The 22291-nt window shown below is 42.3% G+C and overlaps 1 protein-coding gene across 2 annotated transcripts in view; it reads left to right on the top strand.

The window, feature by feature from the left end:
- The window catches only part of LITAF (lipopolysaccharide induced TNF factor), a 29458-nt gene that overhangs the window by 1415 nt on the left and 5752 nt on the right, over positions 1-22291 (top strand). The window contains exons 2-4 of one of the 2 annotated variants that reach the window (XM_090023820.1): positions 9455-9508; positions 13495-13604; positions 21761-21964. In XM_090023820.1, the coding sequence (XP_089879946.1) occupies positions 21766-21964 (199 nt within the window). In that variant the 5' untranslated portion in view covers positions 9455-9508; positions 13495-13604; positions 21761-21765. The remainder of the gene's footprint in view (positions 1-9454; positions 9509-13494; positions 13605-21760; positions 21965-22291) is intronic. The other variant, XM_090023821.1, reaches the window with a different exon arrangement.

Below are 22291 nucleotides of genomic sequence, written 5' to 3'. Positions count from 1 at the left end.
TAGGTCATGTATCCACCCGGTTGTATTACAAGTGCAAAAACGCAGGGCCAGAAGCACAGGTTCCATCAGATAACATTTTAATAAGCAAGTAAGATATTTTTAAGAGGAAGTTTGGAGATAGGAAGTCCAATAACAGAAATCAAAACCAGCAGATATATTTTTATTTTTAAAATGCACAGTGCTGTTTTTCCTGTATCTAAGCTTACAGAATTCTTTAAATTATTCCATGTATTGCTTCTCAAATAACATCATAACCTGTAATACTCAAAGCCAGAGCAGAATTCCAGTTATGCCAGTCATAAAACTTCTTCAGGAGGACGCTATATAGGATCCTGCTTTTGAAAGGCACCGCCACACCCAGAGACCTACTCAAATTTGCAATTTCATGGAACCCGTGAAATCGGGCATTGTTCATGAAATCCTCTAAATTAAAAAACCCCTAAAAATAAAATGCTGGCCTCCCAGTGGGAACCACAGGGGTGGGGGAAGGGTGTGAAGGGGGGGCAGCAAAGATAGTGGCCATCCCTCCCTGCTGATTGGCTGAGAGGGCTGCCTTTCATGCAGCCTTGCTCCTCTCTACCAATCAATATGGAAGGTGGATCCATATCTCAGAGCCCAACTGAAATCCAGCCCCACACTGAGGAGCTGTGAGGGGGCGCTTGGCACCTGATGCCAACTGGTGATGGGCAGGCTTCTCGACCAATTAGTGGTGCGGGCTGTGGCCACTGGACCCCCCCGGGCCAATAAGTGTGTGTGCACCAGGAGGGGAAGGGGCCGCTGTGAAAAGCCTGCAAAAACGGTGGCAAGACCTGCGATCAGTACGCAAAATTGGCCACCTGCCTCCTGAATTTCAGCAGGTCCTTATCCATACCTGATAGGATTGAGCCTTTATTCTTCTATAAACCTGCACTATTTTAATTAACAACAGTGGGTGTGTGTAGACAAAATGGGGGTTTACTTCACCCTAAATTGAAGCGGTGGATTTTTAAAAACACCACTTCAATTTAGGGTGAAGTAAACCCCCATTTCATGTACACCTGTGTCTTACCTGCCTCTGGCAGCAGGGAGGGGACGGCAAGCTCAGGCGGAGCGGTCCCCGGGCTGCAGGGGCAGGGTGAGGTGGTGGTGCTTCCCTCCATGGCAGCGGTGGCCCCCCTCCAAGAGGCACCCAACTCAGGCGGTCCCGGGGGTCAACGCAGGTGCAGAGGGAAGGACCGAGTCTCTGCGCAGCCCATGCAGGCAGGCACTGATGTGTGCAAACACCAATGCCATTAAAGTGGTGCAGAAGCATTTAACCCGCTTTAAAGTGTCGTGCACACATACCCAATAGCAACAGCCTGAAGAGGATTCTGTTTAACTGTAAATAGTTGACAAGTTATGGAAAGCCTTATTGTTCAGAACATGAAAAACTTGATCTTGCACAAGTGTTTATTAGTTGGTTGCTCTTCTACTGAAAAATTGTGGGTGCCCTGACAAATCAGTATATATAGTGGTATATTCCTTCTGGTTTCAGAAGGAAAGACTAGTTTATATCTCTGTTTTTCCAAGTGTCACTAATGACACTGATGACATCCAGATACTTCTGTGCTGCACTGTGGGGAGGGCCATGTACATAAGCCATGTGCATGTTCTGGTGACTAGCACAGGACTCACTAGTGAACAAGAGCCTGAATAGTTAAAACTAGAACAGAGAAGGGCAGGTCAGACACTGAGAGGCCAAGGGGGGAGGGGGCAAACATTCCCCCCGACCCCGATGGATTTGAGATTCACTTCATATTAGGAAAATACTTTGCGTTTTTTTAGAACATTCTCTTGATTCTTTTCCCTACCAAGTATACAGGTGAGCTTTATTTCTTTTTTTTCACTCCAAGCAGTGCCTGCCCTAGTTCTGATAAAAAGATCTAGGTTTCCCTCACTTTATGAGGCTTCTGTACGTGCAAATTTGCTCTTATGCGATGATCCTTTTTGTACCAAAAATTTGTTACATGAGAGGTAAATTCATTCTTATGTGACTGGTGTGGTGCAAGTGCTCAGTCGGTTGCCATGTGCAGTGCATCGTGTGAGTGACGCACACCAAAATATAGTCTCCTGCGTGGATCTGTGCTCCTTGCTTGTCTGCCCCACGTGTTTCTGTAGTTGCCGTCCCCACTGTAATAGTGCCATGTGCTTGTGTGCACTGTCTGCTGTTGGCGAGTACCAAAATTGTCTTGTAAAAGTGGTAGAAATGGGTCTGGGGGTCAGTACAGTTGAGGTCTTGGAACATTTCCCTGTTTGTTACATTGTAAAGTGGGTTCCCTTTATGCAAATTCAAGTTATATGCTGTGTTCCAGCAATGCATGTACAGCATAAAGCCAGGGAAACCTGTATCCGCACCAGCATTTAGACTACTCATGCACTGACTGAATTTGTCATCTAAGAGCAGAAGGTATATTAACAAGATACTGTTGCAAAGGACTGGTGTCAGCTAGGATTTTTGTCTTTTGTAACTGTATTTGTATGCTATACTGTGCAGTGCCAGTATCTTCATAGTCCGGTTATGGGAACTTCTGCATTATCTGTGAAAAGAACATAGCTTAAAAGCTTTAATAATATCTATTATTACAGAAACGTGACCTGGAAAAGATCATTTTTCTTTAAAACTAAGTGAGATGTGCATTTTCTGTGGTGTCAGAAAATGCCACAAAGCCTTTGGAGAACTATACACACATAAAGATAACTGCTTTATCTGCTGTCTCCTTGTCTTGAGGAAATGTGGCAACCATTATAACAGAGCCAGTACCTTAAAGCTATTTAGGGATGAGGAGTGAAAAATGCAAGGTTGGGTAAAAGCAATGAGATGACATACATAGGCTGACTCCTACTGCTCAAGTTGAGACAATATTTTTAACCAGTCACTATTTTGAATTCATTAATAGATGACAACTCATTCACCGAGACTAACCAATTACAGTAAGTTGTGTGGATAAGAACAGTCACTTCTAGGTCTCTTTAACAAACAATATAATTTTTTGTTTTTGGAGCTGAGTTTTACACAACAAAAGACTACATAATGTTTTCTTTCAGTGCTCTGAATAGTGGACACACTGTTGTCTTGAACTTCTCTATGTAGAGTTATTTATTTGTTTTCTTCGTAAGTAACTCTGGCAAATTTTTTTTGGTTTGTTCCTTTTGTCCAAGATGGCATCAGTTTTGGTACTGCTAAAAGAATGTAATAAATATTCCCATGTAATGAAAAGCTGTAGTACTTGCAAAAGTTCAAGAGAGTGAAAAGTAATATAACCATCCTTGTATAATGGTGTTGTGGATGCTGGACTATTCTCACTGTCTCAAATACTACTGCTCTTCTTTATAAAAATAGCAGTGGTTGAAGGGCAGTTGGTAGAGGTGATATATATGTATGTGCCTCTTTATTTTGCTCATTAGATCAACTTTTTTTCCTTTGAAAAGAGCAGTCCATGAACATTTGTAGATTGCTGGTGTTCAAGTCCTCCATCTCCACTTCAAGAAGGATACAATTGCAGACCCATTTAAGCTAATTCTCTTGTGGGCAGTTGGGAATTATTTATGTACTAATATCCTCGTAACTGTTAGTAAAAAACAGAATTACTGAAAATGCACTGAATCATCTTTACCCTTTTTTGTTTCTCTTCCCAATTGTCAGTTTTTTCCATTTGTATTAGGAGTTTTTTGACTTTAGCAATCTGGGGGTGGTACTAGAAACAAATACTGCTCTTAAACTGTACCCACCGCTGTATTTGGAGTCTTCTGTCTAACAGTATCTGAGGATGACACCTGTGTTTTTCTTATACATGATACAACTGTAAATTTCTAGCAGGACTAAATGCAAAACTGCTTCTTTTAACAAGTCTCTCTCTCATTTCTTCTTATTCAAATGAGATGATTGATTGACTAGTGCCAGATATAGTGTTTTTCCAATGCAGCAGTTTGACATGTTACATATATAGGAGGAAAAATTCTTCACTGTCTGAGCCCCTAAGGCCTGGAATAGACTCCTTCCAGAAGTGGTGCAGGCACCTACTCTGGACTCTTTCAAGAAATGTTTGGACGCTTACCTTGCTGGGATCATTTGACCCTAGCTGACTTCCTGCCCCTAGGGTAGGGGGCTGGACTTGATGATCTTTAAGGTCCTTTCCAGTCCTAATGTCTATGAAATCTATAATCTAGTTCAGGAAGCAAGTTTATGTGACTGTTGGATGAAGGAAACATTTATTTTACTGAGCTCCTGGCTGAAATTCTGTTAAGCAGTCAAGTGATCTAAAATGTTTTAGAGACTCTTCATATTCTTGGAAATGAGTAGAGATCCATAACTGTCAGATAATAATTGTCATACAATGTTGACATACTTTATGTTATTTGGTTCTGCTTTGAACAGGGGGTTGGATTGGATGACTTTCCTGAGGTCCCTTTCAAGCCTAATTTTGTATGACTCCATGATTCTAGAAATCTTGCATTTCCTGAAAGGCGATCTATCTTCAGAAATGCGTGTAGAAATAAGGAGAGGGGGAAAATTATAGAAAAATTGTAAAAGTTTCTTGGAAACAACAGAAGTTTGAAAAAAGCAAACAACTCATTTTAAAAATATATATATTTGAAACCTAAGACTCTTTTATAAAAATTAGCCCAACTTCAAGAGCCCTGTGCTAAAATAATTAGAATAAACTTATTGGGGTTGTGCTGAAATAGTCAATGTCTAGGGCAAGGGCCAAACTTTTTGGCAGGCATGCCACATTGGCCCTATAGCCTCTTTGAGCACCACTCAGATCCCCTTCCCCTGCCTGATCTGCCACTCTACTTTCTGTTCCTTTGTTCCCTGCCTGGCAGATCTGCTGCTGTGTTCTGTGCTTCCTTCCCAATCAGCTGCATGCCACACATCAAAGGTGTGATAGAACTCCATTTCCAGCCTCCTCTTCTGTTTTTTTTTTCTTTCCTCTTTCTATGTCCTCTCACATGTCTGTCAGCCTGGTTGCCTTGGCTTACTGAGTACTGACTGACTTCAGGGAAGAGGGTGTGGATTTAACCTCTATTGTTTGGAGCTGTGACCTCATGACCTAGGGGCAGGGGCCTAAGCCCATGTCACTCCTCTAGGTAATTGTGATGTTTTTCAAATTGATTGGCCAACATCAAATGACACCTGTGCCTGACTGGGTATAGGTGGTGAGGTCAGAAAGGCTATTTAAAAGGGTCCCTTCTAGGAAGAAGGAGTTTGGACATTTTAGAACTCGCACACACAGAAGCATGGACCTTCACAGCTCTCTCTCTTGTACTCGGGATGCAGAAGTGAGTAACTTATCAGAAACTTGACTAGGAACTTAGATTAATGTACTCTAGTCGCGTGTCAAAGGGCTACCAGGCCTCTCTGTTTGCTCAGGGTTATTCTTTTGCTCATTCTCTGACTTGTACCTCTTCCCATGCCTATCCTGTCTACAATAAAGAGATCTGATACAGCGAGCCTGGTTGTACATGTTTGAGAGGGATTAGGCAGGCCTTCTTGCTCCCTTTACTCGGCTGACTAAGGGAGGCTACTTTCCATGCTTCAGGCTATAAGACGCACCCAGATATATCCTGCTGGGGTTAAGCAACCCCAAGGTCTAGAGGGTCTGTGTGTCCTGGGTGGCATAGGGCACAGACAAAGACCCGAGTCTGAGTGGTGGCAGCGTTTACCCCAGGCTTGTGGGTGTGCTCCAGGAAGGGGAGCGGCCAAAAGTTGGCACCCCTGGGGAGGCATCCAAAGCCTGGTTTTTGGCCATGCACAGTGAGGCGGGTAACTCAGCGCAGAAGCGCCTCCTGCTCGCCTGCCACAGAGGCTGCCCGTGTCAGGTGTGTTGTTTGATTAACACACACTAGATGAGCGATTCTCAACTGCAGTGCCAGAAGACCCCTTTAGCACCATTGGGGTATATCCCCGTGAGCAGGAACATGCGTTTCCCCGGGGACAGGTAGCAGCAGCACACCTTGTGCCCTTCTGCTTGTCCCTGGGGAATGCCTGTGCCATGTGTGCTCTGGCATGTGGCAGGTTACTCCGAGTAGGGTAGGGGAGGCTGGGGCCAGCAACTGTGATGGCCCCAGCTGCCTTACCTGGGATCCTGGAGGCCTCCAGGAGCTGCAGTCTTAGCACTTCTGTAACAGGGAGACTGGTTGGCATCTGGAGCATGGCTCTGGTTGGCTAGGCCCCAGTTTTGGGCGGTGCGTGCTGCCACCACATGCATGACTGTGGTTTTAGGGGGGGAGGGGTTGGCGTGGGCTTCCTGGGGTCAACCCCTCCCCCCCCAGCTGCAAAGAAGCCCCCCATATACCACACATCTGCACTAGTCTGGATGCCCCCTAGGTGTGCAAACACCTATACATGATTCACAAAATAAACCCAGAAATTTCAAAGAGGAAATCCATATTGTCAAAAACATTCTGACATGTTGTGGTCTTGTTTGAGACCACATTTAAAAATGTATTTCCAGTCATACTTTTTTTTTTTTTTTTACACACTATAATAAGTAATTTAGGTTCTAATATGGGATTCCACTAAATTCAGAAACATTGTGGAGGGCTGTCTTGACTCTAAAAAGGTTCAGAAGTACTGCTCCAGTTGGTGCTGTTTTGCTGTCTGTCAAAAAATCTCCTGGGAAGTCACCTGTCCTGGCTTGCAAGTAAAGTAAGTCTTAGTTTTTTGCTCTCTGCATTTTTTGGATAGTTAGGAATTTAAAATGTAGGACTTGACACTGTCCTGTCTGCCTTACACAGACACCTCTCAGCATCAGCTAGCATACCACATGCTGGCTATGGTCCCTGCTGTGGGACATGGGAGGGAAGGAGAGAGGGAATTCTTGCTTGAGCAGTGTGGGGGTTGAGGCAGGGGGAAGCCAGGCAGACCCTGCTGTGCTTGCCATCTCTGCTGGAGCTCCAGCCAGGGAGCAGAGGAGTGGAGCCAGCCCTGCTCTGGAGGAGAAAGCCCTGCCCAGGGCTGCAAAGCATCTGGGATGCTGGGGGACTCTGTTTTAAGCTAAACCAGGAAGGGGTCTGGGACAGACATTGCATAAACTGGTTTGACCCAAATCAGTTAAGTCTGATACTACATTCAACCAGATTTATCTCAAATTGGTTTCAGCCATTTTCAGACTAGTTTATGTGTACTGAATATCTGTTCTGTTACAGGTTTAAACCAGTTTCTGATCACTTAAACTGGTTTATGTGTGTGGCAGGACACTGTTGGTGCCTGCAACTTTAAGGGCTGGAGCAGGCAGCAGCCAAGTGTTTTGAGTACAGCAGCCATTTTGAGAACTAGGTGTATAAAAGCTGTAGTCTGCTGCTGCCAGCCCAAGGGGAAATAGTGCCTGGCTTAGCTATAGAAGGTACATGTGGAGATAAGGGCAAGAGCTTATGGGGATGGCTAGGAGGTTCTTGGTCCTAGGCATGACCTAAAACTGCGCCTTGCTGGGGGTGGGTGGCCTGGTGGGGCTCCTCATGGTGTGGGAGCCGCCAGGACAGTTACCACCCCAGCAAAAGGTGGGTTAGGGCACCTTAATAGCCACAGCTCCCACAACCAGCTGGGTAACTCCATAGTAAGGCCCAAGAAAGTGGACCCATGTAAGAGAGTATGGGATAGTTGCTCAGAAGCCTGACTTTAGGCACCCTCAACTGGTCAGTGCTGAGGCCAGGACCAGAAGGGTCAAAAGGGACAGTAAAGGGACAGTGGCCACCATGAGGGCCACCTAGAGCCAAGGGCCTGGAGTTCCAACTGGCCTTGGAGGTGAGGCCAGGGCCTGTGTGGCCAAAGGTCCTAGGGGAGGGCACATCTGAGAGGGGGAAGACTGCAGGGAGCTAGGCAGTCCTGAATGAGGGCAGAGTAGGCTGCCTGATAGGAGGGATCTGGTTGGGGTCCAGACTGGAGTGTTATGGAGCCCAGTGTGGGGCTGGAGACATTAAGAACTGAGATGCCATCTGCGAGGCATGGGCTGCAGTGTAGGGAAGGTTTGGAGCTTCAGATAGCACCACCTGGCATCAGGGAGCAAAAATGGGCAGCCTCCTGCCTAATTAACACCATAATTATGTATCATCCAGGTGTGGCAGACTAGAGAGGCAGGTGGTTAGCCCAGAAACAGGTGGGTGGGCCAACATCTAACTGGCACCGGGAAGGCCCCCTGTTACAATGTGTAATGTCTGTCCCTAGCCCAGATGCTTGCCTAACAGGATCTGGACAGGAGGTCCATAGACAAAGAGGGTGACCTATGCAAGTATGTGATCACGAGGACAAGGCACCATTGGCTACTGGGGAAGAAGTACTGTAAGGAGCAAGTTTGCTGCACTGGAAAACTGAGAAGCAACTGGTAGAAACAGAAGATAAAAACTGTTCTCTTAAGAGGAGGAAGAGATGATGGAAATAGCTGGAGACTGGAGCTTAAGAAGATATAAGGATAATGTGCAGGTGATCATACAAAAGAACACAAAGAGGGCCAAAAGGAGAATGACTTGTGATTCATGCCAAAACCAGTAAGGGAGTTCCCTCTTGGGAACTTTTGTTGAAGAATTACCAGGCTTGTCACCAGAGCAGGACCAGAAATTAGCAGGTTCTGCTATTTGCTAGAAGTAAAGATACTGAGACCTGGACCTGAAGCTTAAAGGAATCTCGATACGATGAGAAAAGAATCCTTTGTGCTTGATGTTAGGACAGTGGCATCACATGGCAAGATTCTCGCTGGAACAGGAAAAGCCAGGCAAGAGAGTTGAAGAAAGAGCAGACTTCTTCTAGTCTCTGGAGAAAGGAAAGTGAAGACATGACAAGATGATGATGATCAACAGAACTCAAGAATTGGTGCCATGTGGAAGGTTTTCAGATACTCAGCCATTAGGATGCAATCAGGGAAAAAAAAATGTACCCTAGTTATTCTCAACCAGGGTGCTGCATCACCCTGGGGTGCCTTGAGAACTTTTCAGTTGTTCCACATGCTGTGTAATGTTAACTATTAAGTGTGCACACTTGATTTGCAAGAGAAACCCAAAGATCTCAAATGGGAATCTATAGTGTTTAAAATATTCTACCCTGTTGTTGTCTGAGTTCTTTGCAACAGAAACTTGTCTATTATTTTTCTGTAATCAAAAAACCTGGTAAAAACTAAGAGCTGGCACTTTTGGGCATGCCATAAGTAATAATTGGTACAAGTGACTGCAGTAGGGTTTGGATTCTATTGTTAGGCCAGTTTTGTACCAGGACAACTCACTGACTACAACAGTTGCACAGTAGTGTAGGTGAAGAAAGAATCCAGCCCTCAGAAGCTGAACAGGATGTGCTCCGTTTTCAAGCTTGTTTTGCCTTGCATCTTCGAATTTGCATTTCCTACCTCTGATTTGTTAAGAAATTACTTCCCAGTAGTTACAGTTCCTGTGGGGAAATTCTAAATGAGTTATTTCTGACTCACCTACTATGCCTTTTGTTTCCTTCTAGTAAAGCTGTCTGGTGACAGAGCCTGCTTCCTTCCACTGAGTGCAGTCTGCCCAGGTGTGTGTAGTTCATTCATTACTCCAGTATTTCCAGTGCTGTTCCTGGATTAAAAAATAAAATTGCAGCTGACTTTTTTTCCCCACCCCCAACACTTCCTGTGGAACAGAAGTGCAGTGGACTAAATTTTGTCTTTTACATTGAGAGGTATTACTAGCCTGTATGATACAGCACAAGAGGGGAATTGCAGAGCTTGTCTGTATGTGGTTTCTCTCTCTCTCTCTCTCTTTTTAAATACAGTGAATTTAAGCATGAGGAGTCATGAAATTTAAAACATACAACCCCCCTCTGTTTTGAAACTCAGTGACGAAAAGATCCTGGTATTTACGCACACACTCACTCCCCTAAGTTGTATTTTCTTCCTTTTTGGTTTTTCCTCTGCATCTCATTCTTTCTGCGTAATCAGATGTGGCTATTAATAAAAGCTAGAAACCTATCCTTGCTGTTCTTGTCTGGCATCTTGTTTGCTGAGATTCTCTGAAGAGTCAGTAAAAATAAAACTAACATAAAAAAACAAGCTAGCATAATGTAGCTCTGACAAACCTGCATTAGGCAACAGTTACTACAGTTACAGAGCTAAACATTAACATTGGTGCTCTGTCCTAAGCCACCCTGTATGACCATTAAAAAAATAAAAAACCCTATCCTCACCAAAATGTATAGATATGATGAAGGAGTTTTAGAACAATTATTTTTGACAGGCTTTATTCTGAAAAGTAGCTGATGATGGACACAAACCTTATCTATGTATATGTACTGCACTAGTTTTAAAATGTGATTTAAAAAATAAAAGTTAAACCTGTTTGTAATCTAGTAAAATTATACTTTACATTTGCTGGGCCAGTTCTGTGCCTGGGGTATTGCTAATTGCTCTTGTCAATATTATTACAGCCAGAGTTAAAGATAATTACATTGCGGTGTCCTTTTAATCCCAATGCCTACTCAAATAAGGCTTTGAGTTTAAAAAAATTTCGGGGCAAATTAGTTCAGATTGTATACACAAGTGTGGAATAAATAGCTAAATCAAAACATGTTCATAAGTGAGAACAAAAAAAATAGACTGTAAACAAATATATAGCTAATTCGTTTACTTCCTAAGTGTAATGATGTACAAAAAGTTTTGAAGAAGAAAAGAAACCTGAATGCCCCACCTATAAATAATGGTGAAAAATGTTTTTTTAAACCACAGCTTTAGTTTTAGCAATATGGCTGTATTACTGGTAAGATGGCTAGAGACATTTAAAAATATATATATGTTGCTATGAACTGATACTTTTCAGCCAATTCTTATTTGTTTATATCCTCTTTTTCTAATGTAGCCAATAACTGCGATCATTTTATCTAGATATTAGTTTGTATTATGGAATCAATGTGTACGTCTACATATTCTCACATAGTACCATCAAAGTAGGTATGGAAACATTTCATGAAAGAAAAATAAGAACCAGCCCAATTCATCTGCAATTCTGATAAAGGCAATGACTGCCTTGACTCTTACTTTTTACTTGTTCCTTTGCAATCCAGTATCTTGCCTTACTGCTGTTTTTTGCCTATAGACAATAAAGCAATCCTTACTCTTTTTTTCTTCTCCCTTTCCTTTTGGGTTCCCCAGTGGCACACAATTAAGCCCTGGATTCACAGACAAAAACAAGTGTACTTTTTCAGTTACCTAAGCCAAACATGCTAAAGAAGATCTTTTAGGATGTAGGTTACATGGTAGAAGGTTTCTTTACTAGTTTTTGGCTAATGTGTTAACTAAAACCTGGGAAAATGCTGGTGTGGACAAGGCACTTCATAGTGTTAACAGGTCAAAATGCTGGCAAAGTCTATGCTTTTCTTGTAGGCCACAAGCCAGTGTTTCAAGACAAACTTGCTTGCAGTATTGTTGTGGTGTAGGGGTAAAGTGTACATTATAACAGGACCCTCTAAACATGGCTTTAAACATGTTTGGGTACTTGTCAACAGATTGTGAACTACTTAAATTATTCATTCTCTTCTATAGTACTTACCTCAAGCTGCTACACCTAGGGACAGCTCCCTTTGTCTCCTATGGGATTTGAAAAATCCTTATGGGAATTCAGGCTAGCATCACCTTCCTTCTTTCCCCCCATCCCCCACCAATCAAACACATCCATATGGTTTGTAATGCACAACCTGTGAAAATCATATAGACCAGGGTGACCCACGTTTTAGTGACTGTTCCAAAAATGTTTCAAGCTTATACTCGGATAACGATTGAAAAATACTTTTGCCAGGTGGGACATACCCTTGCTGCACCACACTGCGCAGTTGCCTGTCAACTAGCTTATAGCATGAGGTCAGGTTTTATCTCGAGTCAGTGGGGTTTTTTTGGTCAGTTCTAAACTTGAGTCCATGAGGGAAGTTATAGGAATCGGGGCTTCATAATAAGTCCTTAGCCAATAAGTTTCCAGGATAATAGATCCTTAAAAGATTTCATAATTTTCTCCTTTAGCAAGACTATTAGTATGTGTAACTAGGAGTCTGCTTAATTCATAGTTGCTGCCAATGCAATATTTCCTGGCAATCGTGGACAGTTTCACACACGATCAACCTAATCCCCCATTACATAACATGCTGTCTTAGAACGTCCCAGTGCTCACCTCAATACAAAGATAACACAACAATCACTGCAGTGATAGCTCACCATTGACTTAAGGTATCAGTCAGTGAAGTGAACATGTTTCAGTACCATCCTTTAAGAAGCTAAATACAATACCAATGCCCCTCTGCCAGTCAGTGACCAGGGGCAGAGCCACAGGAAATGCCTGCACAATCAATTCTGTGGCAAGACTTAAGCTGTGAAAATTGCTTTGTCTTGCTGCAAGTTAAGTAGAGCCCTATGTATAACCAGATGTTGCATACTTCTTTGAGACTCTGTTAAACAGTCAACACTTTGGAGCAAGGGGGTGAGTGAGAATCTTGTTAATAGCTTTAGGTTTATGCCCCAGGACCTGGTTTGGAGATACTTGGTTGAATGAAGCCAGCTTTTCCAAGTAGACCTCAATGAAGCCATCAGGGTTTGTTTAGGTTCCACAAACAGGTGCAAGATCCACCTGGCCTCATTATGGTTAGGAGGGTTTCATATGGGTCAGGGTCAGGCTCTGAGAGAGCAGTGTCTTGGTGCATCACTCTCTGAACTTGGGTTTGTGGCATAGTTCCTGTATGCTTTATACAACTGTTGTTAATCTGAGCAGTTTTGATTGAAGCAAAGCTGTTTAGTAGGTTTTTTCCCTTTCTTTTCTCTGCTCAATGAGTTGGTTTTGTGTGGAAGGAGGCAGAGCTGTGGTAGGAGCCTGCCTAGGTAGAAAGTGACCAGAAGGGGTGCTGCTCCTTTTCCCCAAAATAGGCATTGGATAAAAGTCTGTATGGTGAAAAACAGGAAGGATTGTGGAGTAGTGGCAGCCTTCTGTAGTCATGGTTCTCCCTCCAAAATCATAATTAGCAATAGGAATAGCTGAAGTGGGTATTTAAGTTGCCTCATGTACTCCTGGCTAGCACTTGGGTCAACATGTTTTCATATCACTGAGTACAGCTGGGTGTAGTGAGTTGATAGCCACTGTTTTGTGCACCATGAGTTGGTGGGGGAGGGGAGCACTGTAGGCAGTCACTGGGGTCCTGAGCACACACTGAGGCTAGAATCTTTGGCCCACTTGTCCTATAAATGCATTCTTCGGTTGAAAGCTAATGAGGTATATAGTCTGCACCAAGAAGCTGCAGTCTCTGTCAATTATTTTCTTTGCCTGAATTACAGGCATGTATTAGGGAGTTTACTGAAATGATTAGGGCCTTTCTGTGCATCATTCTTGCATGTAGTCTGCATGCTACTCCTAAAGTCTTTTTGTATATTGTAGTTTTGGATTGTGAAAGCACCAGTAATTTTGCCTAATTTGCAAGTTGTATATGCAAATAATCTTGTGTCCGTTGCTTTAGCCTTCTGTTTTTAAGCCCTTATTGTCCTCTTTTAGATTGCCGGGTTCTTTTCACCACCATCTTTCCTATCTGAATCTTAAGGAAGGAGTGTCTTGAGAAGACTGGAACTCCGCTACCAGCCCAGCACTGTGCCTGTTCCATTAAGGTAATGTCTCTTTGAATTTAAATAAGTGGCTCATTTTGTGTATAACGCACACAGTTCCTTATAATGTCGGTAGAAGTCGTGCCTTCTGAATGGGCACTTAAAATTATACAGCACCTGTAAGATTTGGGGCTTTCCTCAGGGCAACTGGTCAGAATTCCTCCTCCTCCTCCACACAGTTGGGCAGGGGGCTTTCCTTTGTCCTTCAGTTCAGAGAGATCTGAACGTCAGCAATGGCTGGTGTGAAAAGTTGTGGCTGAAACCTTGTCTGGCTGAATGAGTGGAATCTTAATATCTTTTTAAAGTATCTGTAGCATTGCACAGTAAAGCGCGCAATATTAACTGCATCCAATGTTACCCTGTTTTGTTCTTGCTGATGAAACCTGCGTTTGGAGGAGTGGTAGATGTTTGTTTCTGATAACAGGGAGAGAGTCTTGCTCTGTCTGAACCTTTTCTTACAGTCTTCTAAATGTTGGTCAGTTCCAAAACAAATATGACTTTGGAATAGTTCGTTTTGCAAATATTGAAAGAGAATGTTCTGACTTCTTGTTCTTCATTCAGGACTACATTTTTTAGGTAAATTTAAAAATGTGACCAAAAAAAACCCGACAGCTTTTTCTCTCTGCTCCCTCCTAAGTATGAGAGGTGTACTTAGAGCATTTTTGTTTGGGAATGTTTTCATAAGTATAAAAGGGGGGGTGGGGAAAAGAAGGGGGACCTCTACCGATGTGTTGTTAGAAAAGGTCTTACCTTTTCTAACACACGAAGGAACACACGATCCCAGCAGATTCTCTCTGCCTGAAGAAGGGTGTTTATGCCTGAAAGTTTGCAAAGAACAATTTTTTCCTTCTTTTTATTTAGTTGGTCTAAAAAAAGATATCACATTTACCCAAAGAACCTTGACTGCCTAAGTCAAAGAACTTGTTTTGCCCTACAGCACAAAGTTGGGGTGGTTTGTGATGGTTCTTAGTTCGATTGGGAGTTTCTACCACAGTCTTGGACCCAAAAAAGCTGTTTTTGGAAGGCTGCAAAATTTCTCTTTCAGAAGAACAGGAGTAAGGATTTTCCAAGGATATAGACTGAAGTTGTTTTGTTCCCCATCCTTTTTAGCTAGTGATATCTGAATTTGTGTGCAAATTTTTGTTCACCCAGCTGTTTTTATATTACATTATTATTTCAGCATTGAAACAGTGCAACTCTTAATAGTACCTACACATGCATTATCCTTGGATTTTGGTTCTGTTTTATGGAGAGTTGTGGCCAGCTTTGTAAATTTAGTTACTAGTTTTCTAAGTTTATTGATTTTTAGGTATTATGATGTATGATCAAATTATAAAGTGGTAGTATACTTTGTAACACAGTTGGATCCCTGAAGTTTGGGTCAAATAGACCAATGTAATTGTGACCAAGTCTCTGATTTTCCTACCTCAGTTTTCTATGTGTACCCAATGGTAACAAATTTGTAGCATGTACAATAATATTATACATGCGTTGTACAATATTACAAGGTTTAATGTTAAAAAATGCTTTTAGATCTTTGCAAAATAAGAATTAAGAATTCAGCCTTTTATCTTGTTGAAGCCTTTATTCATCCTTAAAGAATGAAACAAGCTGTTGATTGACATCCATTATTGGGGAAATAAAACAATGGTGTCTGACCATTGAATTAAATGGATCCACTGGGAGTTTCAGGGAATCTCATTCCACAGTCTCAGTCAGTTGGCTGCAGTCAGGGTAACAGGCTGCTGCATTCAGTAAGGATCTTGCAGGCTTACAGATATTCATGGCTTTTCAAGAGAACTGGAGCTTGAAAGAATCTGACCAAATATTAGAAATCTCTTGGGATAGTGTTGCACAAACAAAATGCCCTCTGAAACTGAGAGCTGGACAATGGGAAAACTTCTGGAATGACCAGCTACTTGGTTTGGGTTCCACCTTAATGCCTACCAGTTTTATAGCACCTAACATTCCTATTTAATGATATAATTCATGTGGAGGGTATTATTTGATGGTACAACGCTTAGCTTTTGGTTTTTCTTGTAGTGTTTCAGGAACCTTGAAAAATATTATCTTTTTCGTCCCTCCCTTGAACAACACAAGAGTTGTTACTTTATTTCTTCATTTTTGGCTGTCAGACCTACTGGTTGGACAAGTTCTATTGCACCCACAAGACTGTCATGCTCTATGTATTTCTCCATTGTTAATGCTTACTGATTCACATAGCTTCATTATAGTAAACAAGCTTCTAAGTCTGATGTAATAGATTAGCTCCCAGAAATGTGTGCCTGCTTCAAAGATATGAGTTTTTTATAGTTTCCCCACAAACATTCATTGTTTGCTACTGTGGAATTCATTTTGCTGAGTTAAGAAATTACTGTATTTTCTCATATACCCTCAAATAAAATATTCACCTTGTTTTTGAATGAAAGGGGAAAAGTTCTGTCTTTAAAAAGACTGGTAAGTAGCAGTAAGCACTTCAGCTAAGTTTCTGCAACAGGAGCTTCTGCTTGGGGTGGGGGGGAGAGGAAGGAAAGGGTCCATAGGCAGCAGCTAGGGAGCCCCACATACAGCCACTACAGCATTACTTTCCCTCTCCCCCACTACCAGCAACAGAAATTGCTATTATGGTGTTTTGTTCCTTATAATGCACACCCCCAATTTCCAACAGCTGGATTGAGCGGGGGAAGGGAAGGAGTGTGTTGTATGCAAAAAAAAAAAAAAAAAAAAAAGGGTATTTAGGTTGTACCATTTAACTAAAAGGGGTGTTTTGTGTGCGTCTTTAATTTAGTTAAACCAATATAAAACTGTCCAGTCCTTGACTGGGGGGAACTATTAATACAAGCCAAGTTTAAATCAAAGTAAAAGTGTCCACTGTGTCCATATTTACTAAATTTAATTTTAAATTTAAACCAATTCATATTTGAATGTGGATGAGGCAAAAATTTGGATGGATGGGCAGCTTGTATTTACATAGCTGTCTGGTTCAGCTACCATGTGCAGCAAAAACTGTAGCTGAGCAGAGTGCTTAAGTGATAGTAAACTCTTATTTATTAAGTAGTTCCTTGGTTTGGTCAATATGAAGCTTATGTCTGGTTTTTCTTCTCTCTCATTTTTCTTTCCACTGCTTTCCTAAGGCCAGGTACAGACATTACACTTTTACTGGTATAAGTGAGCAGAAACTGGTCTGTACCTGTAACAGAACAGAAGTTTGGAGCACACAGACTGGTTTAAAAATGGCAGAACCTGGTCTAAGATTTCCACCCCCGGAATGTGTGTTCTGTTGGCTACCGATCTAAACTACACCACTTGCAGAAAGCTGCGTAACATAGATTCTGGTTCAGGCTTTTTGAATGTCTGTACCCAGCCTTTGTGTTCATAACTGATCCGTTTTTTCTTCTGTGCTCTATTTAGATAACATGCTTTTCTAAAAGCACAAATGGCTGTTACTAAAGTGTCATTGTAGTTCAGCAAGTCCTAAAGGATTTATATACCCAAATGTTTTCACTTGATACAGGTTCTCTCTTGATGAAATGTGTTAGCGTAGATTGATTTTTAACTTGGTTTCCTTTTTCTGAAGTGTAGTTGAAACAACTTTTATGTACTCCCGTTTACCTTCCACCTTGTTTCTCTGATAATCATGCTTCTCTGCCCACTCCTGGATTTTGAAATGTTTAAAGCATGTTTCGTTGTTTCAAGCATTGCTTGCTGTATTAAAAATACTGTTTACTTTGTGATAACGTGCTAGCCATCGCTATGTCCTTGAACCTGCATGTTGTGTCTAGGTAATGCTGAGCACTGTTTGAAATGTATGAATACTGGTACTATCTAGTTTTTTTGTGATAAATTGAGAGCATTGTTGAAATTGCTGCTATAGCTCGAGAGTTCTAAATGTATCTAATCTTAGATTGTGTTAGTGTCAGGTTCCTTACATTATGTTTCAGATAACCAAATGTCAACTGAAATAAGCCAAACTTCAGAGGCACAGAATTTTCTAGCAGCAGTCAGATGTGCGGGTTCAGGATAGTTTTTGGCCCCCGTCTAGCAGCATGCTTTGTAAACAAGGCAAACCTTAATTTGTTTACAAGGCCCAGATGCTGATTTCTGAAATAAGACATATAAAAATACCTTTGTGGTTAAAGGGCAAAATTCTTAACATTTTAATTTCCAGAGCTGAACATCGAGCTTATTTTATCAACATGTGTTGGGCAGGCAATTGATGAAAAAAAATACATGGAATTTAACATCCTTTCTTTTCATTTCAGTCAGTGACAGAATGATGGGCTTGCATGCTTTTTATAATTACCTTAATAGCTCACTGAACTGATTCCACACATTAGTTGAAATCAAAAATGCTTTGTGCTTAGAGCCATTGCTCTCAATTATTTCCAAAAAAATTGCACAAGGAAACTCTTGTTCAGAGCTTTCCAAAAGGTAGCTTTTCAAAATAGCTGAAACTGGTTTGTGATAAACCTGGTTGAATATAGGATCAGACTGAACTGATTTGGGTCAGACCAAACTGATTTGGGTCAAACTGCTTAATCCAGTGTCTGTCCCAGATCCCCTGCTGGTTTCAGATAAATCAGAGTCATCCAGCTTCCCAGTATGCTCCCTAGCTGGGCAGGGCTCTCTGCTTCACAGCATAGCTGGCCCTCCCCTTTGTTGCCTCGCTGGACCTCAGCAGTCTCTGCAGGCATCTGCCTGGCTCCCCCTCTCACTTCCCCACTCTCTGCTAAGCAGGCATTCCCCATCCCTCACAGACTCCTCAGCATTAGCTAGCAGACCACATGCTGGCTACAGTCTGTGCTGTGGGAGATGACAGGCAGGCAAGCTTTTTGGAGCTATTCAACAGTTGTCCTTTCTTGGAAAAGCTGCTTAAGAGCGGTTTGCTCCTTCCTTTCCCCCCCACCCCCCACCACTCCCTGCTAAGCAGGAATTCCCCTCCTTCCCTCTGCCTTGTGGAGAAGGTATCTGTGTATTAGCTAGCAGACCACATACTGGGTCTGTGCTGAATCAACAGGTAGCTGGTAATGTCCCTCTGTTTTTTTAATGGTGTGATGAACACTGAGATAGGGGTGACACTTATCAGTCCCCCCACCCCCAGCTTACTTATCTGTCAGTTTTTGCTGCAGGCAGTATACAGAAGCAAGGCAGGAGTTTGAAAAGCTCCATATGGTCAACAGATGCATGCACTGCGCACGCCCCCTTTGCCTCAGTGCTGTCTGGGGGCTGGCAACACTCCCACCCCTTGAGCAGCGAGCTGGGAGAAGCCTGGGACTGCAGGCAGGCTGGGGGTTCACACCCCTCCCTAATCAGAGCCCCCTGCTGGGACTTGGCCACACCCCCTCAGCTCAGCTCGGAGAGGGAAGGGAGGGCTGCTTTAGTCCTCCTTGCCCCCCTCCCCTCTTCCAGCTGAGCCGCTCTAGACATGTGCCTGAATTTCCTCTGTCCAGAGGGATTGTCTGTATGGTTGGAAACTGGTTCAGCCTAGCCAGGTTAAACTAACCTGCAAAGGTTGAATCAATTCAGGCTCAGGCTTTTTGAGTGTTTGTCCCTACCCAAAGTGTATGGGGAAGGAGCTATAATTTTTTTAACTGATCCTGTTTGGCATCAAAGTCCATTGAGGAAAATAAACAATTTTATGGACTATGTCTGTGTCCTGCAATATATCTGGAGATTTTTCTTAATGATAGCCATTGTCCTGTTGCAACAGAGCTTGATCTGCCTTCTGCTCTTCTACCACATTAAATGAACTCCTAATGGGTCCCTTATGGTCAGCACTGCTTTTTTTTTTAAAAAAGGAACCCAGCTCTGTTGTCTTTCTGTTCTTATTATAAATAATATCCTAGTAACAGTGTGTGTTGTGATAGCTTTAGAGGAAGTGTTAGTAAGTTTGTTTCTGTAAATAGACTGAAAAATTCACAAAGTATGTGGCATAGCTTGTGAGAAGAGGTTTGCTTGTTGTTTAACTTCATTTTGTAAACCCTTTTGTGTAATGTTGGTCTGAATTCCCACCCAAACAAGGAAGTTGCCTTTGTTTAAGACTTTCTTTTGTAGTTTTGCTGTTGGAGGTTGGCCTTAAGGCTTTAAATGACCTTCTTAGATTTGTAAGTTTGGAAATCGGTTAAGTTGTTGACAATAGTTACCAAAAGAGTAAGGTGTCCAAATTCTAATTTTCATTACACTTGCAGTATATCAGCAGGATATGTAGTGGTATCTTGTAATATGTAAGTGCTAATAAGGTGATTAGTGTATCCCAGTAGAGGACTGTTCTTTGGAGTTGGACTGAGGCAGGTTTCTCTACAACTGAAATACTATGTTGTCTCTGTGGCATTACTAAGAGCAGCTTCTCTTCAAATTGAAACATTCCTCATAGTTGTCTCCTAAAGAATGGGAATAGTTATGAAGGAACTGATTGTTGAATTTATTACTATATCAATTCGAATTAACCTGTTTTATACAAATGTGGAATCAAAAATATGCTAATGGCATTTCTCTTGTTTTGAAGCTTGTGTTTCTATTTCTATACTGCCAGAAGTATATGGAGTAAGCAGCAGATAAGTTCTGTCCTAGATGCAGGTTCCATCTAGCCTACTATAAAGACATTTTGCAATGTCTGTCTCCGACCCCTTCCTGGTTTAAGTTTAAACCAGAGTCCCCCAGCATCCCAGATGCTTTGCAGCTCTGGGCTCAGCTGGGCTGTCTGCTCCAGAGAGCAGGGCTGGCTTCGCCCCTCTGCGCCCTAGCCAGAGCTCTGGCAGAAACTTGCAGGCACAGTTGGGTCTCACTGGCTTCCCCCTGCCTCACCCTTCACTGCCATGGTCCTTAAGCATGTGATGTGCTAGCTGATGCTGAGGGATGTCTGTGTGTGTCCAGTTTCACTGGGACAGGCAGACAGAACAATGTCCACTTAGGGGTTTTAGAGACAATCAACAGATAACTGGTAATGTCCCTACATTCTTTTCTTGCAAAAGGCTGTTTAAGGAGAGCTTGAACTAATGAGAGGCTTTTGTTTTCTTGACGGGCTGCTAAATGCTGTGTTATCAGCTCCCTCATGGCTCCCTTGCCTGTCAGATTTGCTGTAGACAGCATGAAGAAGCAAGAAGATGGAAACGCTCAATATCATCAACAGATACATGTAGTGCATATCCTCTGCCCTTTGCCTCAGAGTGCTAGCTGGGGGCTGGCAACACTCCTGCTCCTTGAGCAGTGAGTGGGGAAAAGCCTGGAACTACAGGCGAGGGTGGGGGTTAAACCCCTCCTTAATCAGAATGTCCTGCCAGGGCCTGGCCATGCCCCCCTCAGCTCAGCATTGTGGAATAGAAGGGAAGAATGTTTTAGCATCCCTGGACTTCTAGTCTGAGCCACTGCAGGCATGTGTCTATATTTGCTGAGTCCAGAGGAAATGTCTGTCCAGCTGCAAACTGGTTCAACCTAGGCAGGTTAGACTAACGTGCAGTTCAGGCTCAGGCTTTTTGAATGTCTGTCCCTAGCCTGGGAGAAGGGAGACAATAAAAGTAAGCATAGGGCCAGAATGAAATAAATGGGGGAAAGAGGAAAAAACATTGTTTTTATGCCAATGATATATGGCCATAAAATGATTGTTTGAACTTGAACAGAATTTGCATTGAATCTTTAATATAAAATAACAAATGTAACATTGAGAACCTTTGAAAGGTGAAGGGGCTTTTTGAGTTGCATTTACCTATGCAAACTTACCAACAAAAATGGTCCTATATTAACTCTTCCATGATGAATCGAAAATAACCACCATATCCTGAACATGTATCTTATTTTAACAATGGTTCACATGTTCCAATTAATGCAGAATGTATTCTGCACTTTTTCTATTTAAAGGGATATGCAGAGAACCCTCCTCTCCCCTGGCCCAAGAGATGAAGGGGACTGGTTGCTAGTTTAGTATGTTTACCAGAGATGATGGATGTGCCTTAGCATTTTCAGTTTAAATAGCAAGGAACCCTGGGAAGAGCACTGTGAAAACTGTCAAGACTTGCATTTAATATAAGAAAACTTGTGCAGATTACCAAGTAAAAAAATCTTTACCAGCAAGCCCTGTTTTTGTTAGCTGAATGCATGCTGTATCATAGCTGAATAATTTGCCAAACATTTTATGTTCTGGTTTTCTCCCCATTTTGTTTTAGACCCAATGGCTGCTCCTCAGCCCTGTCCATCAGCTCCTGGAGGCTACCCAGGCCCTTCTGCACCTCCTTCCTATGAAGAGACAACAGGAATTAATGTTAATTATCCATATCCTTATCCTATGCCAGAACCTGGGCATGGACCAGGCACAAAGGGTATGAATCCTCCTCCATATCCTACACAAGCCGTACCAGCTCCTAATCCAAGTAAGTGATGTTTTGTACAATTTTCTTGTACTTGTGGTAGCATGTAGGGACCCTAATCCAGGTACTGTTTAGACTTGCAGTGATCATGATTCACAGATTTTCTACATAGCCTGCCAGACTGCATGTGTAGTGGAACAAATAGAAATATGGTTAACTTTTCACTCAAGGGGGATTGGTGATGACTACATATCTATGAGACTGTCAGTAATTATCAGTTGTTAGCCATATTTTTAACTTTTTTGAGATGAAGACTGATTAACATGAATGACTAATTATTACATCACTATATTTTGCATGTCATAGAAACATCCAAGAATGATTCTTGAT

Source organism: Crocodylus siamensis, chromosome 12 (assembly GCF_052110815.1).
Source record: "Crocodylus siamensis isolate JL-2025a chromosome 12, ASM5211081v1, whole genome shotgun sequence".
NCBI classification, from domain to species: domain Eukaryota; kingdom Metazoa; phylum Chordata; order Crocodylia; family Crocodylidae; genus Crocodylus; species Crocodylus siamensis.
Note: the sequence above shows the minus strand (reverse complement) of the source record. Positions and strands in the feature narration are given on the sequence as shown.